This window comes from Geotrypetes seraphini, chromosome 7 (assembly GCF_902459505.1).
Source record: "Geotrypetes seraphini chromosome 7, aGeoSer1.1, whole genome shotgun sequence".
In the NCBI taxonomy this organism is placed as follows: Eukaryota; Metazoa; Chordata; class Amphibia; order Gymnophiona; family Dermophiidae; genus Geotrypetes; species Geotrypetes seraphini.
The window spans coordinates 169,785,590-169,798,010 of NC_047090.1; the positions used below are offsets into that span (position 1 = coordinate 169,785,590).

Below are 12,421 nucleotides of genomic sequence, written 5' to 3' on the forward strand. Positions count from 1 at the left end.
CTGTTACATTTATTGTATGTTTTTAAAAATGAATAAAGAATTGGAAAAAAAAACAAAAAATCTTTAATGCAGGCCATTGGGTTAGTGTATAATGCTAAGATTCATCCGCAGTCTTGGCTCCAGTTCGATTTTCTCATGAATTTTTTTTTAAAAAAAGGCCAGGAGACCCTATCAAAGGCTTTGTTCACATCCAGCGAGAAACATAATGTCCCCGTCCCCTGTTCACTTAACCCATTCCATTAGATTAAGGACCTTCCGAATAATGTCCCCTACTTGTCTCCCAAGACAAACCCTACTGATCCACATGCACCAACTGGTAAATCCAGCACATAAGTCTAGCAACCAAAATGAGAGCAAAAGTTTTGTATCTACTCCCAACAGAGATATTGGCCATTAGGACCCACAGTAAGTTAAGTCCTTGCCCTCCCCTTCAGGAGGATTGCAATGCCAGATAGCTTCATAAAGTAAAGCTCAGAATCACAGGTGGAAGGAACAAATCCTTAAAATATTTATAAAATTGAATCATTCAGGCCAGGTGATTTACCAGATTTCATGGTCAACAAAGACTGCTGTGCCTCAGTGACCATGATAGACCTATCTTACTGATCCACTTCACTCTCTGCTATCTTTCCAAGTTGAACCATATAAAGTAAGCATCAATCTCTCCCTCCACAACCAAACTCTCAAGTGTATACAATGCTCTATAATATTCAACAAATTCTGCTCGGATGTCACCTTCCTGTGTAACCAGCTCCCCCCAACCCTGCTCAAATGCTCAAATTATTATTCTGTGTCCTCTTCACCTTTAATCTATTGGCCACTAATCTACTGGCTTTGTTACTGAATTTAAAAAAAAAATCTGCTTCAAGACCTTCAGATTGTAGCATATTCTCTCCAGTTCACGCTCCTGTAAGCATCAACGCACTTCCCCCAGCCGCATCAACAACTCCCACTGTCTGGACATACGTGTATGCTTAGATTCCCAATGATTAATTTCGTCCACTAGCTCTTCACACCGCTTACGGTTTCTATATGTCGCAACAAAAATCAGTTGGCCCCTAATAGTAGCCTCTAGCTCCTCCCAAACCATCTCCATTGAGGCCTCTCCACTATGTTCAAAGAAAGATAGCCCACAATACCCTCCCTTAAAAACATCTCTGAACATCTAGATCCCCTAATGAACTATCATTCATCCACCAACATTGACCCCCCCCCAGCTCCCCAACCTTCAACCATACAGGGGTGTGATCTGACCAGGTAATTTGCTCAATAGCAGAGTTCTCCACCCTCCCCAATAGATGGTGCACTGAGGAATCATCACCCTGATCAATAGCAGCCACAGCCTCAGCCTCCTGATCCTCCGGCCCCAGACAGGGACCCTAACTCATCCAAGAACACAGCAGATCTTTGAAATAATAAAAGCATGGAAAAGGACTTCCAGTCCTCCCAGTCCTGCTCCAAGTGGTCACTGACACTTGGAGCTGGCTTGTTCCAAGGTGGGGAAGTTTTCTTTGGATAGAACTCTCCCTGTACCGGAGCTAGTGAGTTTGCAAGCAGGCCATCATTCCCCGGGCCCACCAAATAGGCTTACAAAAGAGACTGACAAAGTCTAAAACCCTTGACACGTGACCCTAAGGACCCTTGTAGGACCCCCAACTGGGGTAGTTGGGCCTCCACCGCCTCCATGCGCTCGAGTTTTGCACCCTCCTGTGTGGGTTCCAAACAGGAACTCTTCCATGTTGACCAGGCTTTTTGGGGTTCTGTCACACTGGACAACTCTAAGGAGGTGAAACATGACCACTTGGCTACTAGCAAAGCTGTGCAAAAGAGACATGAAACAGGGGCAAATTGGCCTGAGGAATCCTTTGCAGATGATCCCTGGGCAAAATAAAGGATTTTGAGGCAGAAGGCAGAAGGAAGTTTTTGAAAAAAGATCAATAAAATCATGCCAAAAATGGCCCGTTGAAGAACATCGAAAAAGTGCCTGTCTGTCAGCTTGCAGCAGCCTGCCTGCAGGGAAAGGATTTCTGCCTCAGAGACTGCTAGAAATGAATCCACCACTTGGAAATCTTCTGCTAGTCAGAAGGACTCTGACCAAGAGCTCTTAACATCGAAAATCCACGTGATGCACTGGAGGGAGATAATTTGCAGCCAACTCCCTGATACCCAAAGGGTTATTACAAAGGGACCCCATATACTGAGTCTGCGCCTTGACTGGATACCAAAGCAGGTTGGCTCCATAGGTGTTCAAAGAGATCGACCTGTGAGAAGCAGTTTGCCCTCACGGCTCTGTGTCCTTTCCCCGGCGGAGTAAACCCAAGAAGGGCACCAAAGCCAAGCATGATAAAAGAACCATTGGACAAAAAGACCCGAAAATAATAAAAAGAAAGCAGATCTGATCAGAACACACCTTCTCAGTTCACTTGCAAAAGGAAAAACTGAAAAGGGAACTACACTTCTCCCTCCGTATTCGCAGTTTCTGCACTTGCGGTTTCACATATTCGCTATTTTTCGTCTGCTGACTCCGCCCCATAAAATTACATCATGATTAAAGCTCCTTTACTTTTGCTGTACTGTAAAAAAAAGTTTAACATTTACCAATATTCACTCTGCATCCATGCTTTCTCCTACAAAATCGAAGTTTCAAAACTTTCACCCTGAAAATCACTGGTTCACATTATGCACAGTGAAAAACGCTACTTCCCAGCATCCATAGAGTGAAATGCAGTACTGTATTGAACTTTTTGTTTACCCTGAGATTATTACTTGTACTGTATTGTTCAATAAATATTGTTACAGTATTCAATACAGTACTGTATCGTTATTCCCCCAACATTGTGAATATTAATACTGTAATATTTTGTAGTACAGTAGTCTTTTCCAAAATCTGCGAATAACATTTCTATATGTTATTCGCAGTTTTATTAACAAAACTGCTGTCTTTTACAAAATCCGCGAATAGCATATACAATGGTTATTCGTGGTTTTTCCATATTCGCGGCTATAGCCGAAACGCATCCATCGCAAATAGGGAGGGAGAAGTGTATTCTCCGCTGGTGAAGGGGAGTTGAAAGATATGAGTGACTCTCTTCTGCAAAGTTCGCAACAGCTTCAGTACAGAATCCTATGTCTTTGAAACAGAATACTGATTATCGATACAACATTGATTATTTGTATTTTGTCAAGATGATTAAGTCTGTTCAATCGATTTGTTAACTAAGAATCTACTCACCACTTCTTATTCAATCCTGTAACCCTATGAACCTTTTAGCTTTCATATTCTTTATTATGTAAGATTGTATTGCTGACTTTGATTGTAACCTCTTCGCTGATTGTCCAGCGCCTCTTGCTGTAAACCGCCTCAAACTTATATGGCTTTGGCGGTATATAAGAATAAAATTATTATTATTATTATTAAGAGTTAGAAAATACATTGAAAATTAAGTTACCCTGCTAAATCAGTAACATGAATTAATGGAACGATATTGAATCCTTCTCCATAAAGTGGTAATGCAGGAATTTCACCAAGCCATGCTGCCTGAAATAAAAATAACTAAGTTAATCCAAATAGCAACTCTCTGATTCTCATTCCTTCTCTGGTAAAGAGAAGGTGTTTTGGAGGCATAAGGCTGCCAGCTATAATGTACTTGGTAGTTTTATAAAACATTTTTGCATGCTAATCATTGATTTATGCACATTAAAGGTCATTTATAAAATTAGGTCACATATGAAATATATATGGTGTAAGTAGGCATGTATTTATAGAGTAGGCAAGCTCAGAGATAAAATTTGGATGGAGCATAAGCAGAATTGTGATTTATAAAATATGTGCATTAATGCATACCAAATGATTAAAATCAAGAGAGAGAAGAGATTGCATTTATTGATGAGTGAATAAGTTGCACATATAGTTTCAAAAAATCCAAAATCATATCACAAAGTCAATACCGTTGCATCTTCTGAAGATCTTGGTGAGGGTCAAAGGTTTGCTATATGTGATACGGCACAGGGCCGTTAGCCATTTTGTGTAGTACCAGTATTCAGAAAATTGTTTTGCCTGTTTATAATGGCTTTTTAACGCACACAGTGGCATAACCAGGACTGAATGAGCCCCAAGAGTAAAAATTAAGATGGGCCTCTGTAGCATTCTATCTTCCAGGGTAGTGGAGTCTGAGAAGTAGGGGAAAGACCCCTTCAAAACTTCAGGTAGGGATCAGGAGGGGAGTGGAGGGAGTGGTATGTGTGGATATTAAAGGGTATTGGGCGTATAGGGTACGTAAGTGAATATTGGAGAAAAGAGTACGTGTAAGGCCAGAGGTTTAGTGTGTTGGGCAGGGGAGTTCATGTGGAGTATGTAGAGAGGTACTTTATAAAATAGGATTGTGTGATGTGTCTCTACTATGGGAAGATGTCTGAAATGTGAGAGTAAACATAGAAACATAGAAGATGACGGCAGAAAAGGGCTTCTGCCCATCAAGTCTGCCCACTCTGCTTACCCACCCCCTGTCTATGCCCTAATGACCCAATTTCCTTATCTTGACCCTCGTAGGGATCCCACATGGGTATCCCATTTATTCTTAAAGTCTGGCACGCTGTCTGCCTCGATCACCTGCACTGTAGGGGCTTGTTTATGTCAAGTACCCAGTGGTGGTGTGATGGGTGGGAATGTCATTAGGGAGTGGCTCTGGTGAGGAAGGATGTGTGTTTGTGTATAGTTATCACAGTGAATATTTTGAAACCACCCAAGGTATGCACTACTCACAAACCCCAGCGACAGCACTCACTGCTCACATAGGCTCATAGCATTAGAGCTTTATGTGTCATATTGTCATTGGTTTAATCCAGTGGTCTCAAACAAGCGGCCCACGGACTACATGTGGCCTGCCAGGTACTATTTTGAGGCCCTCGGTATGTTACCATTGTTCTGGAACATTGCCCACCTCACTGCTGTAACCTCACTCAAGCGCTTTCCTGCATCTGTACACAATTGTGAGGTTGAGTGGATAGGACAATCGCGTACAGACGCAGGAAAGTGTTTACGTGAGGTTACAGCAGTGAGGCAGGCAACGTTCAAGAACGTAAGGTAACCATTGGAGGCAGTGCAGCTTGTGCACATGTACGTAATCTCATGAACTCTCACAAAATTCGGCACCTCTCCTGGCGGTGACTGCTTGATGTAAGATGGCAGTTGTGTCCGGTGCTGGAGGAGGTGAGAGCTGAAGGCGGTTGCGGACACGACCACTGGACACTTAGACCCTGATTCTCCAAAGTGCGTCCCGATTTTAGGCAGCTGTAGGCGTCCTACAGCTGTCTAATCAGCCAATCGGGATGCACGTTTTTTAAAAAAATGCTCCCCAGGCAGGCCGCCTATATTGAAGACGCCTCAGCTCGCCTAAGGGCCTTAGGCGAACCTAGGCGGCCCTACGCGTCTCCCTAGTAGAGGAAGAGACGCTTAAAATGTAGGCCAGCAAAATGCTGGTCTACATTGTAAGTAGACGCGGCCGCTATACTTATGGCAGCAAGGGATCTCCCTGCTGCAATAAGTATAGCGGCCACAGTCGCGGCCGCCTGTCCCATCGCCGACAGGAGGATGCCCAATCCTCCTGCTGGAACCCCCCTGGAACCCCCCTCCCCCCCAAACTGGTAATCGCCGGCAGGAGGATGCCCAATCCTCCTGCCGGAAAGCCCAACGACCCCTCTCCCAAAAAAAAACCTAACCTCCCTCCCCCAACTAACCTTTACATGTTGGTCGGCTGGACGGGTCTTGCTGCTGTCCAGCCGATGGGCCCGCCTCGTGGAAATGAGATGGGCCCGTCTCTTCCCGGCCCATCCCCGCTAAATCTAAGGCCTGATTGGCCCAGGTTCTAGAAGCCTGGACCAATCAGGTCTTAGGCATAGCGGGTCCGCCCATCCCCACTAATCCTAAGACCTGATTGGCCCAGGTTAGTTGGGGGAGGGAGGTTAATTTGGGGGGGGGGGGTCATTGGGCTTTCCGGCAGGAGGATTGGGCATCCTCCTGCCGGCGATTACCAGTTTGGGGGGAAGGGGGCTCCAGGGGGGTTCCAGCAGGAGGATTGGGCATCCTCCTGTCGGTGATGGGACAGGCGGCCGCGACCGTGGCCGCTATACATATTGCAGCAGGGAGATCCCTTGCTGCCATAAGTATAGCGGCCGCGTCTAATTTAACCCAATTCTCTAACCGGCGTCTGTACCATGGACGCCGGTTACAGAATCGGGGTTTAGTGTAGGACCGATTCTGTATAGGACACCTCTCCTGGGCGTCCTATACAGAATCAGGGCCTTAAGGCATAAGTTTTCCAGGCACAAGTCGGATATCGATTCTCCCCTCTACCAAAAAAGCCTAGAGAACTACACCAAAATCTTGTCTCTTGCAGTTGATAATTTAGAATCTAAATCACAATTATGCCTGAGGTAAAACTCTTTATAGTTTATAAATATTTCCTTAATTGCTTCTGATAATTTCAGCTATACACAGCTGAAAGCAGTGCAACATGCAGAAAGTGAAAAACTATCTAAACTTCACTTTCTGCATGTTGTACTGCTTTCAGCTGTGTAAAGCTGAAATTATCAGAAGCAATTAAGGAATGATTTATAAACTATAACAAGTTTTACCTCATGCAAAGTTGTTATTTCTTTAATAAGACATTAACTATTTTTTCTGTGGCCCTCCAAGTACTTACAAATCTAAAATGTGGCCCTGCAAAGGGTTTGAGTTTAAGACCGCTGGTCTAATCAAATTCTAATTTTTTTATATCTTATCTTCTTAAACAGCCTTATAAACGGCTTCTTAATTAGCTTCAAAAAAAAGCTTATTGCATAAATAGCTTTATAAATTTGGTTTTATAAAGAGGTTTCACTTATCTTTAAAGATTTTTCAGCATGATCTGGGAGATTTGGCTTTTTCAAGGATCCTCCCCAGAACTGCCAATTGCCAGCCGACTCTACTAAATATTCTCTGTCAAGATGTATAGTGATGGCATGGAGTCAGCCGAAGTATCCTAAAGGTTAGTACATTTGCCTGAGAATCAGGGGAACCAGGTATAATTCCCATTGCAGCTCCTTTTGACTCTGGGCAAGCCACTTAACCTTCCATTACCCTAGGTACAAAATAAGTACCTGTATATAATATATAAGCTGCTTTGATTGTAACCACATTCCTCCTAGTCTGAGAAGGGTCTGTACAGAGTGTGTCAGGGATGCAGGGGAAGGCAACTGTTCAAGGTGGATCTGCAGGAAGGATGGGGAATACAATGGAGAGTTTACAGTAGAGAATGATACGGGGACACATTTTTCCCCATCCCCGTGAGTTTTGTCACTGTTCCTGACTCATTCCTGTAAGCTCTGCCTTAACCGCCTTAGCCTAGAACATTTATGATTTTAAGGTGTTCAAGGCTTATGCAGATGAGGACAGAACATGCAGGAATGGGGCAGGGACAGGAAAAGAACTTGCCAGGACGGGATGGGAAAATGAGTTCCCGTGGGGACAGGGAAAAATTTGTCCCCATGTCATTCTCTAGTTTATAACACATTTTCCCTTTCCCTCAGAGCTTACCAAATATTTGTATAACACTGGTCTACAATTTATTTTAGAAATCATCTGCTTTAAAGAAAAAAAAGTGCTATTTATTACGGATTTTGATGAGCTGAATTAAAATATCAAAAGTCGATAGAATACTGTTTCCAATATATTTAAGTTGTTAAATTTTATTGGAATATTTTACCTTAAAAAAGGGATGCAAGACTCCTTCTTCAGCTCCATACTGAAGTCCAGCAGCAACAATATAAGTTACAAACTTTTTTTTGTTCTGTGGAAGGACAAATAAGCAAAGACATTTATCAATATCTTTATTCAAACAGAAATCACTGGTGACTTATAAGTAGGGCTGTACATTTAATGCATTAATAACACGATTAACACATTAATGGCCTGAATTACAAAGCTGCACGGCAACAGCCCCGAAGCCCTTTAAATCTCTATTGGCTTCGGGGCCGTTACCGTGCTGCAGCCGCTAGCACGGCTTTGTAAAACAGCCCCTAAATGTTCAATGCAATTAATTTAATTGCCTCTCCTCCCCTGCACCCAATCCAGCATTGCTCTCTCCCCCACCCCACATTCTAAATTGTGCCATTTTGTCTTCCAAAAATAGCTGCCTTGCTGTCACTGCACCCTCCACAAGAGCTGCCCTTGATGTCACTGCACCCCTTCCCCCAAAGAGCTGCCTTGCAGCCACTGCGCTCCCTGGAGAGCTGCCTTGCCGCCCTTGCCACTTGCCTCCACCTGCAGCCACCTCTGCCCACCACATATACCAGTCAAAGGTATAATGAATTTAGAGAAACAGAAATGAAATTAACATTCTCTGAACTTCCCCCCCCCCCCTCAGTTACATTTACTGTGATTAACTCAAAGCTGTAATGGGGCATTTTTGTATCCTCATCATAGCCCCTCCTCCCCATTCCCATTCCCACTCTGATCCTCATCCCCATTTCTCTCTCTCCCTTCCTCTTCCTCCAATTGATAAGAAAACAGCTCTCTCATCATTTATTGCCAGCCAACACTTGCCATTTTTCCAGTCCTGGGGATTTGTAACTTGAGCAGCTGAACCCATACCAATCCCTAGTTATGGCCCTAAATTTGCTCCAAGAGAAAGTTACAGAACAGGAACTGCAGAAAAAGGTAAAAGAAATCGGGGGAGGGGGTTTCACCCTATAAGATTTCATTCCAGAAGGAATACTTCAAATAATTTTTTTTGTTATAATCTTGTTTCTGTCCAGAGAGAAGGTGGCTGCAGTTTTCCAAACTGGATCTTGGTTTGCTGTGCACAAGAGAAGCAATCTACTTTCTGATACTTACAGTTTTTCCTAGCTTGATAATCAGTTTTTCAGCATTAACATGATCTTTGAAGTTAGAATGTGCTTTCCTCCTTCGATAATCCTCTTCAGTAAATGCAATTTCAGGATCATCCTATGCACAGAAACAAGAAAGCTTCTCTATGTTATTGCTAAACTTATGGCGATTAGAACTGCCTTGCTTAATAGTAAGCAATTGATCAACAAATGAAACAGATGCCATTTTCAAAGGGATGTTACTTATGCACCATGTTTAGCATCTCCTCTCTGTATCCTTAACCCCTTCATTTCCAGCATTATCCCTCTGTCCTCCTACCTCCTCCACATCTAGTACCACCCCTCAGTGTCCATGTCCCTATGCTCCTTCAAGCTCAGCATTTCTATTCCATTTCCTACCCCTTCCTATTTCCAACATCACTCCTCTCTCTGTCCTCCCTGCCAAATATGGTTTCTCCTCTCCTCCATCTGTTTATGTGGGGTGAGGTGCAGCAGAGGGAAGGATATGGAGCCTTATCACTGTTATCATTGCTGCCATCATCACCATTGCTGAAGGGTTAGAAGGAAAAGTGTGCCTTTTTGCAGATGATACCAAGATTTGTAACAGAGTAGACACCGAAGAGGGAGTGGAAAATATGAAAAAGGATCTGCAAAAGTTAGAGGAATGGTCTAATGCCTGGCAACTAAAATTCAATGCAAAGAAATGCAGAGTAATGCATTTGGGGATTAATAATAGGAAGGAACCGTATATGCTGGGAGGAGAGAAGCTGATATGCACGGATGGGGAGAGGGACCTTGGGGTGATAGTGTCCGAAGATCTAAAGGCGAAAAAACAGTGTGACAAGGCAGTGGCTGCTGCCAGAAGGATTCTGGGCTGTATAAAGAGAGGCGTAGTCAGTAGAAGGAAGAAGGTGTTGATGCCCCTGTACAGGTCATTGGTGAGGCCCCACTTGGAGTATTGTGTTCAGTTTTGGAGACTGTATCTGGCGAAAGACGTAAGAAGACTTGAGGCGGTCCAGAGGAGGGCGACGAAAATGATAGGAGGCTTGCGCCAGAAGACGTATGAGGAGAGACTGGAAGCCCTGAATATGTATACCCTAGAGGAAAGGAGAGACAGGGGAGATATGATTCAGACGTTCAAATACTTAAAGGGTATTAACGTAGAACAAAATCTTTTCCAGAGAAAGGAAAATGGTAAAACCAGAGGACATAATTTGAGGTTGAGGGGTGGTAGATTCAGGGGCAATGTTAGGAAATTCTACTTTACGGAGAGGGTGGTGGATGCCTGGAATGCGCTCCCGAGAGAGGTGGTGGAGAGTAAAACTGTGACTGAGTTCAAAGAAGCGTGGGATGAACACAGAAGATTTAGAATCAGAAAATAATATTAAAGATTGAACTAGGCCAGTTACTGGGCAGACTTGTACGGTCTGTGTCTGTGCATGGCCGTTTGGAGGAGGATGGGCAGGGGAGGACTTCAATGGCTGGGAGGGTGTAGATGGGCTGGAGTAAGTCTTAACAGAGATTTCGGCAGTTGGAACCCAAGCACAGTACCGGGTAAAGCTTTGGATTCTCGCCCAGAAATAGCTAAGAAGAAAAAAAAAATAAAATAATAATTTAAATTGAATCAGGTTGGGCAGACTGGATGGACCATTCGGGTCTTTATCTGCCGTCATCTACTATGTTACTATCATCAAAAAAGTCAGGTTTGTAGGACCAGGGGAGCTAAGGGAGGAAAAGGAAGAAGCGAGACTCAAACAAGGGCAGAGAGGGCAAGCAGGACAGATGTTGTACTCACTGCTGGAGGGAAGGGAACAAAGAAAATGCTGCAAGCTTTATAATAAACTGATAATGTCATGGCAAGGCTGAGGATCCAATGAATGTCCTGACTGCACACCACTGATGAGATGGTTTGAGCAACCAATAAGATTTTCAACTTTCTCAGCATACGCCAATTGCTCATAACCTATTGTTTGAACCTAGTCTCTTGTCCCTAGCATGTAGACATTGAGAATCCTTTGGATTTGAAAGATGGGGTCAAATTGTTGTGGATTTGAAGGTGATCCCATTTACTGATTTGATGGGAGGAATTATCCACCTTCAGTTTTTCAAGTTGGTTCATAAACACTTTCCACCATGAATGTCGCAGAATCTACTCCATTTTCCCATGTAACTTTGCCAGACAATCTCGGTCCTTCTCCAGGATTTTCTTCTGTGAACACAGAACAGAAGTATTTGTTAAGCACATTTGCTTTTTCCTCACCACTTTCCACATATCAGTTCTTAGCATCTTTTAGTTTAGTAATTCCATTTTTCATCTTCCCCCTTTCACTGATATATATGAAAAAATTTTTGTCTCCCTTTTTCACATTTTTAGCCATTTGCTCTTCTGCCTGTGCTTTCGCCAGACATATCTCTCTCTTGGCATCTTTCAGTTTTACCCGGTAGTCCTTTCTGCACTCCTCTTCTTGGGAGTTTTTATATTTCAAGAACACCAACTCTTTTGCCTTTATTTTCTCCGCCACTAGTTTGGAGAACCATGTCGGTTTCCTTTTTCTCTTGTTTTTATTTATTTTCTTCACATAAAGTTTCGTAGCCATTTTTATTGCTTTCAGCTTAAACCACTGTTTTTCCACTTTTCTTATGTCCTCCCATGCCTTAGAGGGAGAAGGAAGCAGCGTACCTGACTTTCTACTTCAGGCAGGAGAAGGGCAGCGTTGGTGCCGAGCACCAGTAAAGCAGCCGGAGGGAAAGAGGAGACAGGGCTCGGGGAAGCGGCGAGAGTTCGCTCCGCCCCCCCCAACGCGTCAGAGTCAGCGCCGGACTCCCCCTTAAAGGGGAGGAGCCAACGGCGCCCAGCCGTTCGGCGCCCGGCGAAGGCGCGCGGCAAAGGCGCTCGCCTTAGCGAGAGCGCCTTTGCGAAGGGCCTCAAGAAGGACCTCTAAACAGAGCCCTGCGACATTGAGCCAGATACACTCCACTCTTCCCACACAAAAACAGATACTCCCCTTTATCACACGCAAGCAAGCACACAGGCAAACACACTCTTTCCTTGACTCACATTTGTTTTCTCTTTTCTTTTCCTTGTTAAAATGGCAGGGAGAACAAGGAGCGCCAAGACTACTATCAAGCTCAACACTCCAGCATCTGGAGAGACCCGGGGGATGGCCAAGGACCCTACACAGAAGGCAGAGAGTGCCACTGAGCAGGGAACAGATTTCTCAGTGCTGACCGAGGCCACCCCCCTCCCACGATATGCCTCGGTCTCTACGCAGACAGACGAGATGAAACAGGTAGAAGCGGACGAGGACGTTATGCAGGAACTGCGGAGCCTCAGGGAGGAGGTGAAACGCCTGAGGTGCATCAGGGAGGATGAGGCCTTCATCGACGAAGCCATCCAGGAATTGTCTCTTATCGCAGAACGAAGCCTCGACAAGACCATCCTTGGCACTCCCAAACCTACAGCTCTAAACTCAACGATCGGAATACAGGAAATGATTGGAGATGCCGGTCCCTGGCAGCTGGTAACCTCTTCTACTGGCAAGCAAAGAAACCCCCC

General features: G+C 44.3%; 1 protein-coding gene across 3 annotated transcripts in view; it reads right to left on the bottom strand.

Moving 5' to 3' along the window:
- Window positions 1-12,421, bottom strand: part of AK7 (adenylate kinase 7) — a 206,443-nt gene that overhangs the window by 125,708 nt on the left and 68,314 nt on the right. For 2 of the 3 annotated variants that reach the window (XM_033952479.1, XM_033952478.1), the window contains exons 5-7: window positions 8,873-8,983; window positions 7,743-7,826; window positions 3,450-3,538 (exon numbers count right to left, since the gene is read on the bottom strand). In XM_033952479.1, coding sequence (XP_033808370.1) covers window positions 3,450-3,538; window positions 7,743-7,826; window positions 8,873-8,983 — 284 coding nt within the window. The remainder of the gene's footprint in view (window positions 1-3,449; window positions 3,539-7,742; window positions 7,827-8,872; window positions 8,984-12,421) is intronic. The other variant, XM_033952480.1, reaches the window with a different exon arrangement.